We start from the raw sequence: 27645 nt of genomic DNA, 5'->3' as shown, positions 1-27645 counted from the left end.
AAAACTTTGCAAGGAATAATTTGTCAAATTTGCCCCAAACTGGCTGACAGACATCTGGCTCCTGAAAATAGTGTGGGAAAAGACTATATCTCCAAGGAAACTTGAGTTTGATAATTGAAAAAATTCTTTTGATTGCTCAAGCAGTCCTAATAATGAAAGGAGAATAATATACACACTGATCATAACATGTGAAGACACGTAATGAAATCCTAAAAGAGCCTAGACTCTTGAGACTAAAAGGATTCAGAGAGTCCTCTAGGCCAATTCCCTTATTTCTATTTGATTTAAACCATCAAAAATACAAGTATTTACTTACATATAATAGATTTTCAAGGTTAGTTTGGCACAACAGTGATTGAGACAGAAAAATAAGACAAAAATACAAGCTATCTCTCTTCTCAGCACTATATTACTAAGCACCTTTGCTGTATGTTCAAATATTTCAGAGAAAGATGATAGATTATTTGCAACCACTAAGCTCTGGAAAGCATAGTCAGCTCAGTGCTTTTTCATTGCCTACCAAAATTATTCATTCTACTCTTGAAATAGCTTGAGACAGACGGGGTCTCACTATGTTGCCCAGGCTGGTCTCAAGCTCTCAGACACAAGTGATGCTCCCACCTCAGCCTCCCAGTGTTGGGATTACAGGCATGAGCCACTCTGCCCGGTCCTACACATTCTTTAATGAAATTGTTTTATTATAAATGTGATATCATATGTGAGTAGAACAATTACAGTGTTTTTAGATGGTTAAATAGCTGTGAACAAACTTCTAGGTTAATTAAATGATCTCAAAAATTTTTTAGAGAAAATTTGTAAAAAACTCAAAGTTAAAATTCATGATTATCAAACAATGGAAAAGTGCAAACAATATATTACATTTTTCTATATTTTTAATTTCTATCACAAAGCCTGGGTACATAATAATGAATGCTAAGAATGAATAAAAATATAATAAATCAGCTAACAATAATGATCTGTATTCTAATTGGCTTTCTTATTATTATGTAATAAATAATGTGGGTATTTTATTTAAAAATTTGCATTTCTACCTAATGTTAAAAGTCTGCATTTGGTAGGGGCATATCTAATGCTTCTTTGATCCTAGTGCTGATGAAGGTCTTTTAGGGATTACCTCCACAAACTCCAGGGTATGTTAACAGAATCTGCTTTTTGTATGGGCTACGGGGAAAACGTCTCTCTCTTTCCCCATCTCTTTCTCTCTCTCTCCTCCTGTTCCCTCATGTGGGTAACACCCCACCATGGGCACTGAGGAAGGAGAACTGTCCAGACCCCAGGCACAATTAGTGCCTGAAGAATATCTTATAATGTCATTACCCAGCTATTTTTTAATATAATCCTTTATATATAATCATATATTAGTTTATAGAATTAGTGCCTGAAGTACAACTTACTGCTTACATATATCTAGCTTATATAATCATACTTAATACTTATATCTAACATACTTAGTTCTATATAATCTTTCTATATAATCATATAGGTATTGTAGTCGGAGCTGTACTGACACATTTAGAGCTGATTTATATAATCCTTCCATATAACCATATAGTAGTTTGTAGTAGGGGGAATGCCTAGAGCAGTCACAGAACAGAAGCAGTACATGGGAAAACAGCCAGACCAGGACAAAAACCAAAGACCCAGGCGGTGGCATCCCTGCCTGAAAGGGCAGACACTATATGACAGGCTTGGAGCAAGAGCCTCTCCTCCTGATAAAGGAGTTGTAGTACCTTGCATCCAGTTCTTGTGGAAAGTAGGCCTCAGGCCTGAGATTCTGGAAATAACCGAGGGAGAAGAACCCCTCTGGTGTGACCAATCATGGCAGTTGTACACCCTGACAGTCTTTCTCGCTTCTGTGCTAGCTCAAATCATCCTCCCATAAATATCTTAAGAGAAGAGCACAAGTCTGTCAGCTCTCACTGCATTGGCTTACAGCATCCTTCTATTAGAAATCCTTTGAAGTCTCCAGCCCCCAGATAAGAAGTGGTGCGCACGACACCTGTTGCACATAGCCCACCTCCTTGCCTCGGTGACCTAATGGGGGTGAACTCCTTTTCTGTACAGGACCCTTTACTACTGCACAAGGCACGGCCCCCTACTGTGCATGGCCCACCTCTCTACCCAGGTGACATAATGGGGTGGCCCCCTCGCTTGTGACTCACGTGATTATGTATCCCCTATTACTAAGCCTATAGATGATGACCTCACTTACAACCCTGCCGCCTGCTTGTACCTAATAAATACAGATACTTCTGGGCATTCGGGGCCCCGACTGATCTCTGCTCATAGGTTACACGGCCCCCCGAGTCCAGCTGCTCTTCACCAGTTCTTCAGTGTCCTGTCTCTTTAATTTTCGGATCCTGCACCTCAGCATAGTATAAGGGACACCCCAAGACCCTGTGGGGCCCAATAGCCTCACACCTCAGCCACCCACTTGCTACTTCCCACATTTCATTTAATAGGAGACTAAGGAATGAGATATGAGGGGAAGTGTACAAACATCTTTAGGAAGTAGCACACTGAGGGCTTGCATGCCAGCTGTCATTCATTGGCTCTTGGGCCATCAAGTCTCTAAAAGCCCCAACTCTTCCCTTTGTAAAATTGGGATGAAAATATATACCTCCCTAGGATTGTTATGAGAATTAATGACAAAATGAATTCAAAAGTCCCCTGACTAATACTGTATTTAAAAAATAATAATAAGCATTCTTTTCATAAAGTTGGAAACACTGCAATTATTAACAGCTGAGAATTAAATAAATGAATTACAACAAGACAGTACTATATGAAGCCATGCAAAAATCATTGTAGAAACTTTTAACACTAAAAAATGTTCATAATATATTACCGTTTCTCAAAGAATAGATAGCAAAGCAAAATATACACTCTGATGTCATTTGTATTAAAGTATTCATTGGAAAAATATTGAAGAGATATATCAAAATGTTTACTCAGTTCTTAGAATAATGGGAATAAGCATGATTTTAATTTTCTCTTACATTTTCCTATATTTTCAAAATTTCTACTAATTTTTTCATGTCCCCAAAAACACAAGAATTAATTAGTGATTATTATTATCTCACAAGTAATGTGACATAAATTTATTAAAAAGTAACTACTATTAGTTTACAGTAAAATGATAAGGCAAAATAGAAATATTCCCAAATAGCAATAACTCAACATAAATTTGCATTAAGTTTAAAGAGCTGTGAATAAATGTCTTCCTAAGATATAGTTTTGATAGAAATATAGGTTAAAGTAGTATTTAGCAGGTAAAAACAGAATGTAAGAATTTGGACCCAGATATTCATAACAGTTTAGGCCTTTATGATACCTTTATATTTAAGAATTTTTATATCTTATTCTTTTATTTGAGCCCCATAATAACTGAGATTAGCAGGTATTATCTCATTCTTACAGATGAATAAGCTAAAACTCAGAGATGTTAGGTAACTTGCCCAAGGTCATACACCTTATTAATAAATAGAAGCTTAAATTTCAATCCAGGTAATCCAATTTGAATTCAAGGTTCACTTATGCTTATCCCATATGCAAATTATAATCCTGGCATTCTAGAAGACTACTCCCCAGGGGTGGGAAACACCTAATTAAACAGCCATCAGAGACAAGTTGAGAATCTGGAACAAGGTATTAACTTATAAGAGGAAAGATTTGATCAGCAATTGAACACAGGGCCCATGAGTCATCTCTGTTCTCTAAATGGCTTAAGGAAAGAATAGTCTTAACTCAAGACTTTGAAGAAGGACGATATTAGATGCTGCTTTTAGCCACTAGAAGGAGTGGAAGTGATTCATGCAGTTTTCTAGGAAATAAGGACACTAGTCAAGCAATTTGCCTAATAGTGAGATAAGCCGAGGCACAACCTTAGAATACAGAGTGGAGGAAAGGAAGGAGAGCATAAGAACTAGAACAGGCAATCAGCCTTAACAATTGGCAAGTGCCAAGGAAATAAAAGAGGTAAGAGAAGCAGCCTAGGAGCAGGAAGAGGATCTTCAAGAATTAAAAATTAGAGCTATCAGTTCTGTCTCAGGGAATGGTAAAGATGGGGTCAACAAAATCAGGAAAGACTGGTCAGAGAACAAATTTTTAGCAGTAGGCAGGGAACAGTACTGCCAACATGGGGTAAAAACTGCAAGTCCAGATTGGCTGCTGAGCAGAGACAGGATGCAGTGCCCAAAGATCTCTGCCAAAAACATGAAGCATGAAAAATGATATATATAACATATATATGTACACACACACATACACAGAATAAAATTATATTTGAATAACTATATTGCCACATTGGGATGCGTTTTCATTTGTTTTTGCTTTTTGAAACATTTACGAGATCCAGTGTGGCTTGTGGAGGCAGAAACAGTGGAGACAGTACTTGTCACACAGTTTGAGAACCTCTAGAATAGCCAGAGGAAGAGAAAGAGAATGGGTAAATGTGAAAGATGATCTCCTCTCATTTGCTTATGCTCTGAAAATGGTTAGCAGAAGTGAGATTTGAACTACTAAGATGCTCCCCCATGGAGCTGACTGGAGTTTTCCTTCAAGGGAAAAATAGCTCAGTCATCACGGCAAACCATGGAACCTGAAAATATAATTGACTTAACCTTCTTTCCCAACCCTATTCCCCAAGTCTCGTCCCCTCCACATTCCTACATCAGGCATGGGCATCCTTTAACTAAATGTTGTCATTCTGTTTACTGCATGTGATGATTTATGTATGCTGCCCAACCTAGAGTGTGAACTCAGTATGTCATGCTTGCCCCAGCCCCTATCATGGTGTTGACATATGCAAGTATGTGTGGCATGTTGTATGAAATGTAAATGGATGTACCACAGAGGGGCAGGCAAATTAGTAGGAATGCCATGATTTACATGTAAGACTAGCTGAAGATGTAAAAGAGAACAGGAGATTCAAAAAATTGGAGATGACGTGTAGATATTGATCTATTCCCAAGTGATGGGGGAAGAGGCATATGGAGGAAAGGAATCAAAGATAACTTCAGCAACATAAATTTTGCCTGTTTTGTATGTCAAGTTAGGTAAGCACACAATAATGGATACAGCAGTAAGAGTAGGAGAGTAATATGGGATGATAATATGGGAAGAATAGGGAGGAAAGGAGCTTGGAACATGACATTAAGGGAAAGATAAGTAACCAGTCCCCTAACGTTAACCTGACCAAAGGGCTGAAATATCACCATAGACAACTGCTAAACAATAAGCCCAACAAATACAAATATTATAATATTACAAAACCCAAAATAAACATGTGCATTATATGTTATAGAACATGAACTATACCTGAGATCTTCGATTTCTTTTATATAACTATGAATCATATTACTAATTTCCTCATTTCCTTCACCTGGAAGACAAAATATGAAATTAAAAATTTCCTTTAAATTAAGACTTCAACAAAACAGGAGGAAAAAAAAGTCAGGAAACAAAACAATTCTTTAAAACACAATTTTTACAGTAAATTTTCTATCCTTCATTATAGAGCAGACCATAAGATAATATGATACAAAGGGAACATTTTGTTTATATAAGAATTTATTATTTTTTAAAATTAGGTATTCAACTTAAAACCACAGATTGTATACACAGAGACTGGCATTTCTATTTCAACTATGAGAGGGAATGTTCCTTGCCATCCAGAAGTTAAACCCTCATTTATCCCACCCTATCCACATACCTGCTCTGGCAAGAACATGGTTAGCCTGATCACTAACAAGCTGTGTGATTCTGGACCTCAATGCATCAACCGTCTCTTGCATGGCTTTAATTCTTACACGCAGGTTATTATTTTCAGTCTGTAGCATAGCATTCTCATGAAACATGTCATTGATGCTTTCCACACCCTCTTCATCAATTATTCTTTTACCCTAGTAAAGGAAAATATGTCCTTGTTGGCTGAGGAGCCTTAAATACAAAAGTTTTGTTTAAGCATACTCTATGACTATGCCCTTTTATCTTACCAATCCCAAGGCAAAAGAAATCCTTTCCCCTCTAGTAGAACACTCCGCAATGCATTTATTACTAAAGAAATTGTTTAGCTGGGTGCAGTGGCTCATACCTGTAATCCCAGCACTTTGGGAGGCCGAGGTGGGAAGATTACCTGAGGTCAGGAGTTCGAGATCAGCCTGGCCAACATGGTGAAACCCCGTCTCTATTGAAAATAGAAAAATTAGCCAGGTGTGGTGGTGGGTATCTGTAATCCCAGCTGTTTGGGAGACTGAGGCAGGAGAATCTCTTGAACCCAGGAGGTGGAGGTAGCAGTGAGCTAAGATCACTCCACTACACTACAGCCTGGGTAACAGAGGGAGTCTCCATCTTAAAAACAAAAATTATTGAGTAGGAAAACTTTTGCACAAACAATTGTTAGGTTAGACTGAATATAGTTAAAGACTACCCACAAAGAAAACTAGAGACTCTTACCTCCAAAAGGAAGGAGGCCACGATTATGATAACCAGAGACACGTATGTGTAAGCTAACACAAAAAGGCATTATTGTGTTCAGAACATGCCAGTCTTAGATGTATCACAAACTGCAAAGTCAAATTCATTTGCTTACTGTTTTGTACTCCATGAGCTCCATCTGAAGTCGTGTGATTTCACTACGAAGTGCATTGATTTGCTGACTAGCTCTGTCCTGATTGACCATAACCTTGTTTTTGATATTTCTAGCTCGATTGGCATATTTCAAGGTGTTTAACGTTTCCATAAAGTCTCTGTCTGAAGGGCTGACACACGCTATCATGATTGTTTGGCTGAAAGTTACAAATAATAATTAGGCTTACAGATAAAAGCAATTAAAATTCTAAAATGATCATTTTTAAACTCCTGCCATTTGAAGAGTATTTTCTCTTCAAGATACCAAAAAAAAAAAAAATGAGCAAATTTAAAAGCCCCTGTACTTTACAACTGTGTTAAAGAAAAAGATTTTGTTTACTTTCGGGAAACATATTTATATTATTTGCCTTTGACCTTGAGAAAGCACAAGCACAAACATTTATTTCTTATCTCTTTGCTAAAAAGATTTGAAGCAGCACATAGTAATTCTAAAATTAAACTAACTACAATATATTAAATTGAAAATCAAAAACCATTTCTTTCATTATTTTATTCTTTCAGTATTTTAAAAATTTATTCTTATTTAATCACCCATATCCTGACTTTTGATGTCAGCAAAGAATTGCACACAAAATCAAATCACAGTGGAACAAAAAGTGTACTTAGTATATTCTTGTGTTTCATTATATAAACTGTCATTTATGACTGAATGATCAGAACTCCAGCTTCTGGCCAGATTACACAGGAAAAGTGAGAAACATTACTTTACGGTCATGATAAATTGATTTAGCCAACAAAAATTAGGATAGTGAAATGCTAAGTATGACCCAATTATTATGTTTGTCAATGAAACAGACATGGAGATTCTAATGGACACTCAGAAACTAACTTAAAAAAATGTGCAGAAACTGCAATTTAGGAGCAGTCTACTTATCCTGGTAGAAAAATCAACGGCTGTCAATCATAATCTTAGCCTCCTAGCCTCCTACTTCCAATCTTCTCTTTCTACAATAACCTCAACACAGTACTTGTAGGTACCCTTTTAAAAGAGTTCCCATTCCACACCTTTTTCCTACAATTCTTGCTTACCCCTACTGTTACTATTATTTAATAATCAACTAAGGTATCACCTAATCCAAGAACTGAATCCTCAGTTTGTCTGTACCCTTTCTGCTTCCTCACACCTTTTGCATATCTCTTTTGCATTCATTATATTATTATTATTATATCGAAATTTTATAGACCCCAAAACTCTTACACTTTAAATTCTTAAAGGACAGGGATTATCAAGTTTTATTTATCAGTGTACTTCTAAACATATAACACAATATTTGAACCAATATTAGGTCATTAACAATTGTTTGTGGTGTGTGTCATGTGTACATAATATTCACTGGGGGTCAGAAAGTTAAAATAATTCATGCCATTTTAGTTTTCTCTTTTGATAAAGAAAATAAGGTAATTCAGTAAGCATGAGGATTATGGATGCTGATTAGAGAGTAGGGCAACTTGAAGTGTGGTCCCCAGTCTAATGCCAGTCTGCAAATTATTTTTACTTAGGTAAAATTGAGAAAAATAAATATATATTAGCCTTCTTTGACCCATAACACTTTGAGTAAGCACAGGTACATACATTTATTTCTCACTTCTTTACAAAAAATGTTTAAGTAGTGCAGAAATTGCAAATAAGCACTTTAGAAACTTCCACAACACTTGAACTTGCTGTAATCCATGACCTCCTGTCACTGAATATAGATCAGATCAAGTGTTTTCAAACTCCCATGGGGAGTCACAAATGGGACAAGCTCTGTACGGTCATGCACAATATTAACCCACCACAAATTGGAAATAGGGGAAGGACTCGCCTCTAACAAATACTTTGAGAAGCAATGGGATCACAGGCTTAAGAAGGATAGTGAAAGTCAAGAAAGAGAGAAACAGACTAGGATCAACTATATGGGGAAAAGGTCATATATTAAACAAAACCCAAAATATATACATTTCAAGAATGATTCTATTTATGAAAAACTCAAAGAAAATATTAAAGATATTTCTTTTAAAAGTTCACACAAAAACCACAATTCTGTTTTAAAGGAAACTATATTATTTAAATATTTTATTATGTTGTATACTATGCATCTTACAAATTAAGTTATACATCTGTAAGAAAATACATCACAATGTTAGCAGTAGTTACTTTTAGGTATTAGAAATATAAGTGATTTCTTTTTTTTCTTTTTTTTTGAGACAGAGTCTCACTCTGTCACCCAGATTGGAGTGCAGTGGCATGATCTCAGCTCACTGCAACCTCTGCCTCCTGGATTCAAGCAATTCTCCTGCCTCAGCCTCCCAAGTAGATGGGATTGCAGGCACACAGCACCATGCCCAGCTAATTTTTTTGTTTTTGTTAGTAGAGACAGGATTTTGCCATGTTGGCCAGGCTGGTCTTGAACTCCTGACCTCAGGTGATCTGCCCACCTCAGCCTTCCAAAGTACTGGGATTACAGGCATGAGCCACCCCACCCGGCTAGAAATATGAATGATTGTTATTCATGCTCTATACTTTACTGTATTTTCCAGAATTTTTGCCATAAACTGGTTATGATGTTATATTAAACACTATGAATGTAAAAAAGCCAGGTTGATTTTTAAAAAGACACTAAATTATGCACATAAACATATGGAGCTTATTTTCAAATATATCCTTGGTCTCATTTTTCTTTTAAGTTTAATTTGTATATACTTCAAAAAATGAAGATATTTTGCTCTCCAAGGCTTACACAAAGTACAGTGCTTTTACACTAGGAATGCAATCCTAAAATTTTAAGCAAAAACTGAGGCACACAAAGAAAGGAATTAGAAAGGGTAATCTTCTTTGAGGGGTTACCACCCATTAAGGAAATGGATGAGGAACATGAGACTATTTAGCTATTGCCTGTCTAAAACTCAACAGAAATTCAAGACCCACAGTGAAAATATCTTAGACTATTTACAAGGCAAGCAAACTTTAAAAAGTATCAAAATTTTCAAGAGTTAACTTGTAAGGGGATGACATTCATAATCTCTGCTTTGTTTTACAGTTAAGAAATAAAACAAGGAAAGGCTACAATTTAGAAAACCTGAAAAAATGTACACTTGGCCAAAAAAATGAAAACTTTTATTGTTACAATAAGACTCCTCTTAATACCGAAGATCAAACCGAAAATGTAGAACACAAGGAGGAAATACGTGAGAGTGGAAGGAAAACTGCTTCCGTATGTAGGATGTGCTGGAAGAGACATGAGTTAGGACAAATGCCAATATTACACAAAGGGAAGAAACATAAAAATGACAATGTTGTATTCTACAAAACAGAACTTTATTTCTAAACCAAATGGATTATAAACTTAAATTGATTTCATATTATCCAAAATTATTCAGATAATAGTTGTATATATGGTTTAGATCTGTGCCCTTGCACAATCTCATGTCAAATTGTAATCCCCAGTGCTGGAGGTGGAGTCTGGTGGGAGGTGATTAGATGTTGGGGACAAATTTCCCTCTTGGAACTGTATTCATGATAGCGTTCTGAGGGGATCCGGTTGTTTAAAAGTGTGTGCCCCCCCCGCCCCCGCCGTCCTCCTACTCCAGTCGTGTGAAGTGCTCACTCCCCCTTTGCCTTCCACCATCACTGTAAGTTTCCTGTGGCCTCCCAGAAGCCAAGTAGATGCCAGAATCACGCTTTCTGTAGAGCCTACAGAACTGTGAGCCAATTAAACCTCTTTTCTATATAAATTATCCAGTCTCAGCCACTTATTTATGACAGTGCACGAACAAACTAACACGGTTGTTCAAAAAGAAACTTTTGCAAGTTTAAATACTAGATTCATTGTGTAGCATCTAATAATCTTTTCAGTAAATATGATGTTAGATTATTGCAGACACTAAAATAGATACACTGTGGTTGTTGGTAACTTGTTGAATTGTGCTAAGATTGAATTTAAATGTCAAAAATGTTTCCATTTGTAAAGCCAATATGTTTACAGAGGGGAATATACTACCAAAAAAACAAGTGTTTAGCTGATGAAACATATCAGAATGGTGCAAGGTATGAGAAAGCAAGAATGTCAGTGATATTGGCAAATAACTAGCCAACACACTGTATTTCATTCAGTGGACATTAAGAAGTTTTCCCACGTATAAAAAAAATTTGAATTTTTAGAAAACTGTAAAAAAAAGTACGAATAATATTTTAATTCCTTTGTAATTACTTAGAAAACAGTATTTGCTTTTTTAACAAAATTTTATTAGGTATCTACTCTGTGCTAAGTACTTAAAGCAGAAATTATAATAATAGAGAAAGTCCCCATACTATTGACTTAATATACAAGCTAAGTGACCTTGAATAAATTACCTAACCTCTCTATATTTCATTTTCCTTATCTAGAAAATAGAATAATAATACCTACACCTCAAAGGATGCTAGAAAGATTATGTGAAATAACATACAAAATTACATATTTGAGGTTCTTAATAAGGATTAGTTCCTCATTCTATTAGTTTGCTTTATAATAAAAGCAGTTCTTATAAATCACCTTATAAGTTTACTTAATAATGAATAATCAAAACTCTGAGTAGAGGATAATAATCTGTGCATACCTGTTACCCCCAAGGGAATCCTGCAGTAGTCTTGTTAGCTTGGAATCTCTATAGGGGACATGTGTGGCCCTCTTGCTCTTGTCTCCCAAAGCACTTATTACATTGCCCAGTGCCAACTAAAAGAAAGAGAAAGAAAGACAGCAAAATGATACACATTTACTAATTATAACACCTTTAAATAAAGACAGCTTATAGAAAATAATATAGGGACATAATAGAATTCAGAATATTTGTGTTTGGTTTTGTTTTACATCTGTAACCAACATTACTGAAAATTTAGTACATATATATATTAGTACTATATATAATACCATATGTATATATTAGTACTATATATGGTATATATAAACACACGTATCCATAACTCACAAATGTTTAAACTTCTATTTAGAGGTTTTTTTTTTTTTGAGACAAAGTCTCACTCCATTGCCCAGGCTGGAGTGTAGTGATGTGATCTTGGCTCACTGCAACCTCCACCTCCCAGTCTCAAGTGATTCTCCCTACCTCGGCCTCTCGAGTATTGATGATTACAGGGCCTGCCACCACACCCAGCTAATTTTTATATTTTTAGTAGAAATGGGGTTTCACCATGTTGGCCAGGCTGGTCTCAAACTCCTGATGTCAGGTAATCCCTCCCAAAGCACTGGGATTACAGGCATAAGCTACTGCACCCGGCCTTATTCAGAGATTTTCTTTCAAAATAGAAATGTTGTAAGACTGACAACTTTAGTTATCCCTAGAATTATCACAGCATCAGGTTATGTCTCCAGAAAATTGTCCATTCATATTACAAATTCTTCTCCTCAACTCAATGAAAAAATAAAATGTTAAGTTAGTTTAACAGTGTGATGAAAACTTTCATTTTGCAATACAGTTCCCTATGAGAAAAGAAAATCTTCTTTAATCACAATAAAAACATCAGTATGATTTATCTGAACAAGGTATTCCTATGGAAGTGTATCTATCCATAGAAATAAAATAAGACAGGCCAGGCATGGTGGCTCACCCCTGTAATCCCAGCACTTTGAGAGGCTGAGGCAGGTGGATCACCTGAGGTCAGGAGTTCAAGACCAGCCTGGCCAACATGGTGAAACCCCATCTCTACTGAAAACACAAAAATCAGCCAGGCATGGTGGCATGTGCCTGTAATCCCAGCTACTCGGAAGGTTGAGGCAGGAGAATCACTTGAACCTGGGAGGCAGAGGTTGTGGTGAACTGAGATCATACCATTACACTCCAGCCTGGGTGGCAGAATGAGACTCTATCTCCAAAAAAATAAATAAATAAATAAAAATAAAAAATAAAATAAAAAAGGAAAAGAAACAAATACAATAAGATATGTGTTAGCATCCAATTATTTAAAAACTAGCCAAATTACAGAACTCTGCAGTCACTCCTCCAGCCACCCTGCTGTTTTTCCTACTGCCACTAAATTATTACCTACAAGATAAACATTATCCAAAATGTTGTTCACACTAGCCATCAGTAATGCAAACATCTACAATCATGACTTTGTTAAGAGACATAGATCATGCACGGAGTGGCAACAGGATCACATTTGTCATAGTTTCCTCTTTCCAGAGTGGCTATTGGCGTAAGCAGTGGTTATACTGAAACTCTACTAGATGTGTCTCAACATGCTTCACGAACCTAAAGAGGAAAACAAAGCAATAGCTTTTGTCTTTTCCTGACAGCATGAATGTAACTACCACAATGATTTTATCTCCTAAGAAACTCAGAACAATACGCCAAGTCCATAATCCAGGCATGCCCTTTTACACAACATTTACCCACATGGTTGGACCATCAAGATGAGTATTAGAGTTGGAAGGTCTGGCTCTCTCTAATAAGCCTTGGTTAATAATTTCCACACAGAAGGGTCATAATGATATAGGAGCAAATGCTGGGGGGTGATTAATGGGAGGAAAGCAGACACGACATATTCTGAAACTGCCTTTGCAAAAATTGTATCAGTGAGAAAAGTATGACAGTGAGGGAGATCTAACCTAATCCACTCCATCTTGCCTTTAATCTCTAAACTTCCTTTGTTCATTCCTGGGCATAGGCTGAGCTAACTATAGGAGGAATTTAGTTTATAGTTTAAAGAATTTTGAAAAAGATGATAACAGCCTTTTCCTGAAACAAGTCTTCTTCTTCCCTGAGGATCAGCACACCTTTGTAAAACTAAAAATTAGCCACAAGATTAGAAATATTGATTTAAGAGTCATGCGGCCAGAGGCCACAAGATTCCTAACCTCTCCGACTGCTCCTATGGATAAGATCATTATTGTAAAACCTAAGATTGGTATTTGAGATATTTTTCAGACCCTGCATTCTAATGCAGCAGCTGGTGCCACACAGACTGATAATCTGGCTCAACTAGTTCTATAATCCCACCCAGGAACAGAAGACAGCAAGAAGAACCCACTTAGACCACCTATGATTTCAATCTCCACTCCCCACTCCCTTAGCCCCCTCATTTGTCAAATTATACTTTAAAAAACTGTAGTCTCTGAATTTCTAGACAGACTAATTTAATAAAACTCACTCCGCTATTTAGCTGGCTCTGTTTGCATTAAACTTTTTCTCTACCGCAATTCCCGTCTTGATAAATCAGCTCTATCTGGGTAGCGGGCAAAAGGAATCCATTGGGTGATTACAACTCTGATGCTATTGGCATCGCAAGAATTTAGAGATGCCATTCCTTTCGTGCAGGCACAAATGTCAGTTTTGTAACGAAGACAATAAAAAAAATTTAATACACAAAAATTTGCTCTAAAATATTTTCTTCCTTATAATGAAGCTTTATGCTAAATCACAAGGAGTTTTCCAATCAAAATACCACTAGGTGGCATGGTATTAAAGTTAATTCTTAATATAATCTAGAAAAATTATCGTTTTAAAAAAGTCATTACTAAAAAAATTTTATTATAATTTCTAATGTTAATAAAATGACTGTCACAAAATGTTATCAAAAGGCTACTTTGAAGGTCTTCACCCATGAAATAATCTAATATTAAATTTGGGGCCAGGTGCAGCGGTTGGTGTCTGTAAACCCAGCACTTTGGGAGGCTGAGGTGAGTGAATCTCACAAGCCCAGAAGTTTGAGACCAGCCCGGGCAATGTGGCAAAACCTCATCTCTACAAAAAATGCAAAAATTATCTGGGTTTGGTAATGCTTGCCTGTGGTCCCAACTACTAGGGAGGCTGAAGTGGGAGGATCAATTGAGCCCATGAGGTCAAGGCTGCAGTGAGCCATGATCACACCACTGTACTCCAGCCTGGGTGAGAAAGTGAGACCCTGTTTAAAAAAAAATAAAAGATATAAATAAATAAATAAATAATTTGATTTTGGCAGTATATTGTTAAATGTGGAAATACTTTTTCAAATGATTTGCACATATATATATAATTTTCTGCACATATAAATTTTAGTAAAACTAAATTTATATACATGAAGATAATCTGTAATATTAAAAAAAGAAAAATGCCTACAGTGTGAGATCAGAGATTCAGTGCATTACTAATAACTGTTCTATAATTTTCATTTCTCAGTTCAGTGTCTGAAGGATTTCCTTATGGGTATTACACATTACAAAAGACAAAAGAACAACAGAAAAGCTCTGATATATTCTCAGCACAAAGCCTTAATCTTACAAGTCCGCAGTTGATAGAAATGCCTTCTTTTGCCCTCTCGCCTGTAGCTCCAGTACGCTTCAGTCTTTCCGATCCTGCGAGATCAACAAAATGGAACTTTGCAGTCAGGGTTTCAAATTCATTCATCTGTGCTGATTCAGAAATAATTTTGTTATCAGTTGCATTGTCCTGAAATTAAGAAAAATAATTGAAAATATTTTATTAATGTGATATTAAATATCCTCCAAACCTATCTTGCATTCATCCCATATAGACATAAAGACACAACCAAAGAAACAGACATAATGCCAAATAAATAATAAATTCAAAAATGTCTGCTGGCAATTAGAAATTTAAAGTCAGAAAAAAGCCGAACGGTCAGAACTCAACTATTATCAACTGAGTCTATGCTAATGAAGGGAAACCTATAGCATATAATCCACAAAAGTAAAGGGTCTCAGGTGATGACATCAAACACCATATGGCCACAGCATGCTTTTTGGTTTATCAGACATATACACAATTTTTTATTTCAAGATCTTACATGGCTGACCAGCTTCAACTTAAATAGGATCAGAAGAGGAAATTAGAAAAAAGAATGACTAAATGAACTGAATTTGACTGAAATACATTCTCACAGGAGTCATGTGGTTTAGGGATATAAAAATTAAAAGTTTAAGAAATTAGAAATAATAACTCACAGCATCTATTTGGGGACACACTCTGGTTTGACACACATGAATGGTAAAAATGGCATGGGAACGAGAGCTCTGAACATTCATCTGGGTACTGGCAGTTGTCCGGGATAAAGCACCCAACTTCAAACATTGCATCATCTGGTAAGGGAGAAGAAACAGAGGACTTTACTTAAACAATTATTTAAACAAGATGCTATACAATCCAAAGTCTGAGGTAAGGGCCAAAACCCCACTATATTAAGGGATATAAAAGATGTGGATTTTCACATCATTAGTTTAGTTACAGGCACTTTTTGAGATGAACTTCTCAGTATAATAGTGTATTATTTTTTAAATAGAAGAAAACACTGAGATTCCCTTGTTTGCCATTTGCTGACATTTGCAGTTTCCATTCCAAAACTGTTACAGTAGAACACTTTGGTACAAACTGAGCAATAACTTGAATTATTCAGGCTCTTCTCTATCTTTCCTTATTTATTTTTTTTTTTTGTAATTTTTCTTAACAATCTCCCTTTAGGAGCCATGATACAGTTCTACATAGGCTAAAGCAAAAAGTACAAAAGAATTGTGGTCTCATCCTTCACCGTCAATTGTCTGACCCTCTTTCTCTAGCTGTGAATGAAAACTATTCATAAATTGTCTTAGATTCTTTTGACACTATGACAAATAGGCTTACTTTATCATAACCTTGATATTTTTACACTAATACCCTGATTTTTAAAAATGAGGAAATAAGACAAGATTTTAATTCCATGTCATGCTTCAGGATACAAATTTCATATCTTGATCTCAAGCAGACTATCAGCAAAGTTGACTAAGTAAATAAAGCCAACTGTGCTCTGTTTTAACCACAACGTAAATATTACCTCTGATTCTGTATTCACAGTACGTGTTGTAACGCCCACAGTATAAATTCCTCCAGTTGAATCTTCATGAATTCTTATATTTGATTTTTTATTTTTTGCATCAATATCACGAGTAGTATCAAATAAGTCAAGGACCTCTTCATTATAGAGCTATCAAAAAGAAACATCAGAAATCTAATTTTAGCAGAAATTACCTGGGTAGTTGTCATAATAACACATTACACAATGTTTTCCTTCACACAAATTTTTAAAGTTCTTTAAAATTACACATATTTTTTTCAAAATAACACATGAAAACGGATGAGGCAATTATTATAACAATTATAAGTAAATGCCAGATTTATTTACAAGAGTAAGAACAGTAAGTGACTTAATCATGACTAATGGGTTGAGGACTAGCTAAAATGATCTACTAATCTTTTGCAAGAGATAATCAAATATTTACAAATACAGGCAAACCCTAGAAACATGTGCCAAAAGCAGACAAATCTTAAGGTTCAGAATATTTGAAGAATTTTTACTACTTGAGCTAAAAACATATTTCCTATTGCCCTGAAACCTTTCTTAACACGTAGAAAGACTAACACTTAGCATGTTTGCAAGGTCAGCAACAATATTAGTGTTTCTGTATAAAGAGTGGCTGAAAAAACCCAAATAACTCCTTAGAAGAGGATATACACACCTATTTTTCTATCAGTATGTTTTAAAGTTACAATGCCTAACAACATTTTGGAGGGTGAAAGGGAAGATGGAATAAGTTTCTTTTCTTCTACCATCTTTTACTTTCTTTAGAAATACATAGTTACATTCTCTTCAGTTTTTACTAAATAAGAATATCCATTAAAACCAGCAGTAAAAAAACTGATACTAATTTTTCTATTTTGTGCTAAATAATGCTGAGTAAAACGTTTCATCAATGACAAAAATGATTAGCTCATGGATTAGGTAATTTAGACTAAATACTCTTTGTACCAAGAACCCAGAATTATGCCACTGTCCACCTAAGTGCAATATTGCTCAAATCTTAGATGTCCTTAGTGTTATTTTCCTTCTATGTGACTAGATGGCCTAAATTAATCTAAACCCACCACAACCTTTGGATATTACATCAAAGTATCTGTCTTCCTATGAAAGGATAACAATTTCTTCCACCAGATAAGCACTACAACCTCAGACCTATTATCTCTCACATATTTCCCCTACTTTTAACTGTAGTCATTAAGTTCCTACCACTTTGTAAACCTATCTAAATTATAACAGTAATTGACCTTTATCTATTAATAAAAAGAAGGCTGGGCTCACACCTGTAATTCCAGCACTGTGGGAGGGTGAGGTGGGAGAATCGCTTGAAGCCAGGAGTTCCAGACAAGCCCGGGCAACATGGTGAAACCCCATCTCTGCTAAAATTACCAAAAGTTAGCTGGACATGGTGGAGCACGCCTGTAATCCCAGTTACTCAGGAGGCTGAGGCACAAGAATCACTTGAACCCAGGAGGTGGAGGCTGCAGTGAGCCAAAATGGTGCCATTACACTCCAGCCTGGGTGACAGAGTGAGACTCTATCTCCAAAAAAAAAAAAAGAAGTTCTTAAATAAACAATATTAATTGTTCTTTTACTCTATAGATACTGGTCAAGTGTTTATAATCTTAAACATCACTTCCTACAAGTAAGGAAAACTTATTTCTATTATCTAATGTTAATTTACTCAAACAACATTTATTGAGTACTATATACAAGGCACTGTACTAGAAGCCAACAGTATAAAATCATAAGTACTTATGGTCTATGAGAAGAAAATTTAAAAGAAATTAATGCCAAATTGGATTATTACCTCTAAGAATTGGGCGTTGACTTTAAAATCTGGAGGAGGAAGCCCATTTTTAATTGCTATGTGTTTTTTTTCTTCAATACTCTTAAAAAGATGTTTAACAGCTCGAGAAATAATACCCTGTTCTTCCTCAACAATGTTAACATCAAATCCTGTTCCCATTGTGTATGTTTTACCAGCTCCAGTCTAAACAAAAGAACAGAGAAAAATTAATGTTCAACTTACTTAACATAAACTTAAGAAACAAAAATGAAAGCACAACTGAATTGACATTTCTGAAAAGTTACAACTCCTACAAAAATAATACGGCACTTACTTGTCCATAAGCAAAAACTGTAGCATTGTATCCTTCAAAGCAACCTTCAATTAGTTTCTCTATACATTGAGTGTAGATCTGCTCTTGCTGGGACTCAATGTCAAATACATAGTCAAAAGTAAAAGCCTTATCTTTCCCTAGGAAGACCTGAGGCTCTCCTGGTGTGACAGATGTACAAATATGGCATCCTTCAATTTTCTCTTTGGCAAGCTGTGGTCTTATTCTGTGAGAAATAATCAGAAGAGAAAAAAATAAAATAAATGGCAGAAAAAAAGCCCTCAAAAAATAGGACTTAAAAATTCTTGGCAAAATCTTTTTTAAAACACTAATGTAATTACCTGCTGCTTATTCAGTTGAAAAGTATAAATAAATTGAATTATAATGAACAAATTTCAATATATGAGATGACTTACTTAATCCCAATGAGTTACTTAACAATTCCCCAAAATCATGAAGAAAAGTAAAATTTATCTTAAAATTAGATACTTATCCAAGTGAATACTTCTAAACTCAGTAAGAAGTCGACATTCAGTCCAATAAATTCTGCTACCATTGATATTATTATTGTTTTAGATTTTTTCTCATTATTTCCAGTGATAATAATATGGAAAAATAAAAAAGCAAGGACATTTATTTATCTTAATGTCTTGATGCCCTTTACTCATCTCTTTTGCTAACACTTCACCAGTGGTTTCTGAACTTATTTGACCATTATGTTCTGTCAGCGTAACATGTTTAAGCATGTTATAATTCCCACAGTATATATGTATACCTATTCATTTATAAATAATATTCATGTTCTACTATATTGATTTGTCATATATTGAAATACTGTCATCTCTCAGTATCCATGAGGGACTGGTTCCACAACTCCCTATGGACACCAAAATCCACAGATGTTCAAGTCCCCAACATAAAATGATGTAGTATTCGCATCTAACTTACACACTTTCTCTCGTATATTTTAAATCATCTCCAGATCACCTATAATATCTAATATAATGTTAATGATATGTAAATAGTTGTCATACTGCATTGTTGAGAGAATGGTGATACGATCACTTATAATACCTAATACAATGTTAATGATATGTAAATAGTTGTTATACTACATTGTTTAGAGAATAGTGATACAGACATGCATCTGTACATGTCTAGTACAGATGCAACAATCCATTATTTTTTCTGAATATTTTCAATCCAGTCAGTTGAATCCATGGTTGTGGAAGCCATGAACGTGGAGGGTCAACTATATATACAAAAGCAGAATTTTTAAAATAAATAAATAAAAAATAAATATTAGTGAAAGTTCTAATATCTTCTCTCCAAAATTTAGTGAATTTTTATGAGTTTGTCTTTCCTCCACTTGGAAGACCACTGCACTACACCCACCCCACATCCTCACCCATCCACTTGAATCCAACACCTTCCTGTTCTGTCTTCTCTCTCAAATTTCAAAAACAATTTTCAAATAATAAAAGTAAATATGAAAATATGTTTATAACAGAACAACCCTAGTCCTATAACAGAACAAAATCTAGTCCTATTCTGTATGCTCTATAAACAGGACAGACATCCTGGAATATACACTACTCACTTACTGTACCTAAGTTTTTAAAGAGATTCCCTACTTGCCATGGAGAAAGAGAAGCCATTTAAGGAAGAAAGGCAAGACAACCACAAATGAAAAATATAAAATGAAGGCAGGCATGGTGACTCATGCCTATAATCCCAGGACATTGGGAGGCCAAGGCAGGCGGATTGCTTGAGGTCAGGAATTTCAGACAAGCCTGGCCAACATGGTGAAACTCTGTCTCTGCTAAATATACAAAAATTAGCCTGACATGGTGGTGTAGCCTGTAATCCCAGCTACTCGGGAAGCTGAGGCAGGAGAATCGCTTGAACCCAGAAGGTGAAGGTTGCAGTGAGCTGAGATGATGGCATTGCACTCCAGCCTGGGCAACAGAGAGTAAGAATCCCTCTTGAAAAAAAAAAAAAGAAAGAAAGAAAAATATAAAATGATCAAGATAGGTCAAGGAACAGATTTTAAAGGAATCTGGTCTCATAGTCTTATTTTCTGAAAAAATAATTTTAAAAAACCCTCAGGTCAATAGAGGTAAAACAAGTTCATCTACTTATTAGAGATAAAGCCAAGGCTAGATCCCCTAACTTTAACTCTTTCCAATTCATCAAAATAAAAGTCAATAGGAAGAATAGGAATGACAATAGAAAGAGAGGATTGAATTTCTGCAAACCTGGTTTTCTAAAAGAGACTTTTATATACCCACAAAGTATGTTTTGTGAATAATATATGTTAAGTAAAGAATATGCAATTATTTTTCTCCCCTATGATATTGGTATTTAATAAAGTCTTCAGCTTTGTCTGTTTGTTGTAATGGAATGTACTAATCAATGTGGAGCTATCCAGGTAATGAGGCAAGAGCAATGCAGTGGCCAGCAGGAAACCAGAGTTTCACTACTTGTCATTCCATACATATCATGTGGTCTTCTCTCAGAGCACCGATTTCCTCAACTGTAGAGGAAAACTATGATTTCCAAGATTCCTTTTAGATCTAACACTATTTAACTGTAGGAAACTGCATTATAGAAAAGGGAATGATGGAAATAATATTTGTGTACTGTAATACATATTAAATGATATTATAACAAATAAAGAATTTCTCATAATTTCTTGTAGCTATGCACACAGACTATAAAAACAGCCCACGGTAGTAGCAGCTTTGGGTTTCTGGTTCCACATATTCTAGATGAGTGGTGTTTCTCTAAATTAATAATTTTTTTTTCCAAACTCCTCTTCTCCTATCTCACTTCATTTAGTTATGTGAAGGAAACCACAGCAAAAAACCCCAGTCCTCTTTAGGAAAAATCACCATCTTGATAGTTGCCATGCCAGAATTGGGAGAATCAGAAACAACGTCAATTTGATGTCACTTCCTCCCTCTTCCCTATTCCACCTATCTAATCTAAGGGCTACTATTTCTCTCTGAAATACTTCAGCCCACCAAGTTATTTTCTTCCCCATCAACACCACCCTAATGAAGGTCATCATTAACTCTTACTTAGAATATTGCAAAAGTCTTCTAACCAGTCTTCCTGTGTCAACTCTTGTCCTCACCAACCTGTTCCACATACTGTAATATAAGTAACTTGTAAAACAGGAAGTCGGTCAGCTCACTACCCTGCATAAAACCCTTGAGTTCATCTCTAAATCCCTCTGTTTTGCCATGCTCCATCTTTGCATTAAAGGATTTTCGTTTGGTAGCAGTGGTGATGGTTTATTTTAAGCAGTTTCACTACCAGCTATGCTCTCTCTTGTTTCTATGCCTCTAACTACATTATTCCTTTTTCCTAGACACTCCTCTCCACCCTTCCAATTCCCAACTCCTTAACCTGCCTGAACATATCTCTTTTGATATCACTTCTTTCAGAAGCTCACACGAACTTTGTATTTCAACATAAAGTTCTGTCTGCACTCAGGCTGTTCTCTCTCCTGAAAGCTACCTCATTAACTCCAGATCTCTGCTTTTTCTACCAGCTTTATGGCTGCTATACTACTCTGTGAAGTTTAACAAATCCTATGTAATGAAAAAGATAAAAATAAATATAACTCTCCAGTGAAAACAAGTACTGGGCTACTACTTAATATCAGTGTGCTATTAATTTTAGGTAAGTGATTATAACCATAGGCTAACTTATTAAAGTTAAATTTCCTTTCAACATAACAAAGAAAAACCAGGTGCCATTTGAATTGCAGATATGATAGCCAATTTTAGAATGGTAATGTCACTCAGAATGTCTTTAACTTACTCTCCTAACCTCTACTCATCTGGTTATTATTCTTGCTAATGACAAGACGGATGTCATGGATGATGCACAATTTCATCCATTTGCATGGATGGAGCAGAGAGAGTGGTTTTTAAAAGCCAACAAGATGGTGGAAGCTTTTCTCCTGGATCCAAGCAGTGGCAATTTTCCAGCAGGTCTGAGAAAGTCACACCTAGGAGGGAATGGTGTCCCACACATGCAGATTAATTGGAAGCTGACTATACTTCAAAGACTAAGGATATGTTCACTTTTTCAATTCCTTTTCAAAAATTAGTATTTTTAAATCTCCAAATCCCTAAATTAATACTCAAGTCAAGAATTCTCATATGAACACCCAACCCAAGCCAATTCATCTGCTTTGTAATTGATGAGTTTGAAACCTAGCTACAAATCTCAATTTCAAAACTTTTACTTGAGGCTATAATATAGACAAAATATGCCTCACCTTCTGTAAAAGAGAAAATCGTAAATATAATATTTACAACTTTGGATATTTTGAAATATCTTCTTTATCAGTATTTTTATGTAAAAAAATAAGACCATTAAACACAGGCATCTAATCTCAACACTGACAAATCATCAGTATTAACGTTTAGATTAACTAATGTTAATCAAACTGACTGACACTAAGAAATAACAAAGCCAAGTAGATTTTTTTAAATGGATTATTCTACAACTAGATGTATTTAAAACTGCTTTTTAAAGAAAAACAATTTTGGACAAAAACTGAATTCTTATTTCTCCATTAGCAAATGATTCTTTAAAGACAGAGAATGTATCTTATTCACTCCTAAAACAAAGTAATCCACAAATGTTTACTGACTCCTATAAACTATACTAGGTAAGAAAATAGTATATTAATGCATGATATATGATAATTACAATAATATAATATCACTGTACTCTGTCACTAGGAACTTGTTCTTGAACAAGCATTTAACCATGTTACCTCTCCGTTTTCTAATCTGTAAGATAGGGAACTTGGCTTTACCAATTCCAAGTTTAAATTCTATTTTAATTAATCCTTAAAGAAGAATAAACCGAAGTTTCCCTACACTGGCTTTTAAAAGGTTGAAATAAACTACTTTTTTCCCCCTGCCATACACTATCCACCAGTACTTTTGCTGTTTGTTCCTTATTTCTTCATGATTCCTATTGTATAGCAAACGCTGCTGTGGACATAGGGCAAGGAACTACTTCATTTATAAAAACATTATCATGGACTCATTGCTGTGGAAGGAATTAGTGAAGATTAGGGGAGATTCTGAGACTAAATTCAGGAAATGTCTTCTTTCTGTTCTTTGCCTTTGTATAACCAAAACTGGTTTTAGTAATTGAATGTATTTAAATAGGCCAAGAGGACATGTTTTGAGATAACCTAAATAAAACAAAAACTTTAAAATAAAATATTTTGGGAGAAAGGCTTATACTTGCTACCTTTTCAACTAGAGTTTTAGTCATGAAATTTAGCAAAACTGAGTTTATACATTAATTCTGTCACATACTGCTACTAAGAGGCCATTGACCACAACCTTAGAGTTCCTGCACATTCTTGCTGGGTATGCCAAGAATGCAAGACCCTGACTGCTCTTTTCATGAGTCATTTCTCAAGGTTGTGTTTGCAACAAGCAAACTTTAAGGACAAGATAATGTCTTCATGATAGAGCTGGCTTGTTTCTACTTACTATAGCAGTGGTTAATCCATAAGCTCAATGTTTCTCAATGCCCACCTGCTTGCACAGCACTCATAATCAATCCATTGGTGTATCAGCACTGCCCCCAATGGATTGAGAGGGAACGGAGAGCCAGGTCAAATCAACATGAAGCTCATATTGCTGAATGTACCATAAGTAATAAAAGTCCTTAGTCTCTCTAATCAGGAGTTTTGTATCTTCTGCCACTATTTATGATACAGTAATGGGTTAGCTTGCTAGCTTGTAAATAGAGTGAAATCTCAGTCCTTTTACAGATCTTAACACATACCAGCTGTGACCTTTGGCAAGTCACTCTCTCAGCCTCAATTTCCTTAGCCACAAAATATCTATTAAATATTGTAATATTATTGCCATATCTAAATGATAGCATCTTGAACTGAGATAATATGTGACAATGATAATATGTAGCTATAAAGTGTTGTTACAACACCACCTGAAAATTCACCAAGTCAGTTCCGTCATGAGGCACCCTAACATCTCAACTTGGGACTTCCAACATGTTGAAGAATACATGACTTACACTTTGGCTCCCCAAACTATTGCTATATTTTTTAAATTACCCTTTGGATATCTTGAGTCTCAAAGAAAATTAAATATAGACCCCCTATGTCACGAATAGAAATGTAATACAACAATGAACATTACTGCATACATGTATGCATATACATACAGATATACATACATATATTGCTATGCAAAGACAATAAATCTGGATATCTTTACACCTTCACTCATAAAAAGTTACAATCCCCAAATTAGCCTTTTCATAGTAACAAATAATCAAGTCCCAACCATCCCTCTATTTTTTTCAGTATAGGGTACAATAGAAAACAAAATAAGAATTTTTATTCTTTTAACATGATTATCATTTTTTTCTATAGACATATAACCAGTAAGGAAATTTTGTTGAGGAAGGAATAGAACTAAGGTCCTAAGTAACAACTCTGTTTAAAGCAGGGGATTAAATTATTATAGTACAATTTGTCCTTATGCTTAATTAAATTGAATTAAATGCAACTAGAATGTTGACAAATGACTAATCTGATTTGTAGCTACTGAAGGAATGTTGACCTAAGGAAAATAAATAAGTTCATGCTATCATAATTTTACAACTTCCTATAACATATGTGTGCAGAAACTTATACATTTTTTTTTCAAAATTACAAGACTAGCACCAACATCACTCATAATCTAAGCCCAAGGATGCAAACAATTGAGCTTAAATTTTTAAATGCATATGGTTTTTGTAGTACATTTCAGATTTTCTTACACTCCCACCCCTTGTATTCCTCTGTTTCCCATTTTATTAAAAACATCACAAGGGATAAACCTTTCTTTTGCTCATTTATTGGTCAAGTTATTTCCTCCTACAAATAGAAGAGGAATAACATAAAACATGTCTTCCTTTTTGCCACTAGCCATTGCTGATTTGTTGTCCTGTTAGAAAGTACTATTGTCCTTAATCAGTGGTTTCATAGATGTGACAGATTTTTCCATTACCTAAATGTCTTTGTAAACTGTCTCTCTCCTCTTTTGCTTGAGTTATTCTGATCTCATCCCCACAAGATTGTGATAGTTCTCCAGTTTACTTAATAATCTGACCTGATTCCCACTTTGTGTAGTTCTTTTACTTGCACGTAACTGTAACTAGCCCACTTGGCACGTTGGTAACCTTTGTTCTTCCTAAAGAACACCAATAAATCTATCCTCTGTACAGGTCTTTTGCCTTTCTTTATCTCATTTGTTGGTGTTTTGGATGATCATTATGTTGGATGCTACTTACTGGTGTTCAATTTCATTTCTTGATGTTAATTACATCTTACTAAATTTCTTCCATTTCCCCAAAATTAGGACAGCTATCATTTGTCATCACAACTGAGCCACTGGGGTTTTCTGGTCCCTTTTTTAATCCTCCTCTAGTTCATTCCAGTTCGTAGATACCACATTAAGGAAGCATCTGCCCTACTTTAACTCTCCACCTTCTGTTCTAGAAAAGAGTTTCTGACACACCATAAGAACTTGTTAGATCATTTGTGGACTTGCTGAATTGTTTCCGAAGAGATCAGGCACTGCATTAATAATAAGTAACCTAAGTCCATAAAAAGAAAGTCCTCTCCCTCAAATGGATCTTTAATTACAATGATGGTTGATGAGGAGAAAGGTATTTCTTCAAGGTATTCAAGAAAGACACACACCTCAGTAACTCCATTAAAGAGATTATTAATTTAGTGAAAAGCCTAAAGACAATAAAGCACAGTAATATGTTCCAGAGACTAGGAAGTACACACTTTTATGAATGACAAAGATGAAGAAAAGAACCTGTTTTAATCCATTAATGATGAACAGCTGTAAAAAGCAATCCAGAAATCTTATCCTAATCTATATAATTAGCTTTATTCTACTGCCTCATCTCTGTGTGGTCCACTGGACTCATAAACTTTATGAAGCTTATTCTTCATAAACAGATATTCATAAATATATGTATTTTCAATTAAAATCCTTAATATACAGTGTACATAGTTAATGCTTCTGGCTGTAATTTTAGACTACACTACTCAGTCTCTGGTTTACAACACCGCTTGGAAAAATAAAGATTTATTTCCCTCAAGTACAGTTCTGTAGTGGTTAACTAGAAAAAGCAGGAAAAATAGGATGATGAGCTATTATGCCATCTTCCTCTAACGTCCACACTAGTGTCTTCTACCTTTGATCCCATGGTTCATCTAAGGACACAGCACACTGATAAAAGCTCTCTCTCAATTGAGGAAACTAGTATCATTCACTGGGGGTAACATTGTGCCACTCTCTCTGTTGAATAGCAGATGTTCAAAGAACTACATTGAAATAATGCACATGGGCTGATAAAATAAAGAAGAAAATAGCCAAATTCTGGATTTTTATAAAAGTCCAATCCTATGCATCACTGTAATTTATTCTTCTGGAAACTCTGGTGCTTTCTTTAGCCTTTCTCCTGGAAATAGAAAGCCTCTCCTCCCAAAAAACTGAGGGAGTGAGGGAAGATAGTACTTTCAGTGACAACAGGAACCATCTGTCTATTTTCCAAAGTGCTCATAAAATTTCTGTTGATGCTGGTGGCTGTATGTGGTGGCATATTGATAACCCAAGGCCCACAGGAAACCTACCTTTGGTCAACAGTGCCCTGTGGAGCAGCTACTAAATGTCAAACAGTGTGTAAGACAAAAAATGTTTTAAATAAAAACAAAAACTCGAGGAGTGTAATCATGGTTGGAGGTAGGGGAGCTATAAGAAAGTTAAATTTATGGTCAATGGAATATTGTATACAAAGGATAAATGGAATAAAGATTCGCCAGAGGATAATGGGGGAGGAACAGGAAAAGCTGCATACAGGAACTATATTTTTGGGTTTGGGAGGGTGATTAAAATTTTCAAGACTGAGAAGGGAGAAAAAGTCAGTTTGTGAAAAACAAAGGCAAAACTTCTTGAAGTCTATTTGTTCCCTAGTTATGAC

The 27645-nt window shown here is 35.4% G+C and overlaps 1 protein-coding gene across 20 annotated transcripts in view; it reads right to left on the bottom strand.

Moving 5' to 3' along the window:
- KIF21A (kinesin family member 21A) overlaps positions 1-27645 on the bottom strand; it is a 153968-nt gene that overhangs the window by 59547 nt on the left and 66776 nt on the right. For all 20 annotated transcript variants that reach the window (XM_012465612.2, XM_012465613.3, XM_064369836.1 and 17 more), the window contains exons 2-10: positions 18595-18817; positions 18282-18464; positions 16451-16600; positions 15588-15722; positions 14908-15075; positions 11251-11366; positions 6614-6809; positions 5735-5924; positions 5341-5404 (exon numbers count right to left, since the gene is read on the bottom strand). In XM_012465612.2, the coding sequence (XP_012321035.1) occupies positions 5341-5404; positions 5735-5924; positions 6614-6809; positions 11251-11366; positions 14908-15075; positions 15588-15722; positions 16451-16600; positions 18282-18464; positions 18595-18817 (1425 nt within the window). The remainder of the gene's footprint in view (positions 1-5340; positions 5405-5734; positions 5925-6613; positions 6810-11250; positions 11367-14907; positions 15076-15587; positions 15723-16450; positions 16601-18281; positions 18465-18594; positions 18818-27645) is intronic.

Source organism: Aotus nancymaae, unplaced genomic scaffold (genome assembly GCF_030222135.1).
Source record: "Aotus nancymaae isolate 86718 unplaced genomic scaffold, 86718_ANA_hifiasm-v0.15.2.pri h1tg000092l, whole genome shotgun sequence".
NCBI lineage: Eukaryota > Metazoa > Chordata > Mammalia > Primates > Aotidae > Aotus > Aotus nancymaae.
The sequence above is the reverse complement of the archived record's forward strand: the minus strand, read 5'-3'. Positions and strand labels throughout refer to the sequence as shown.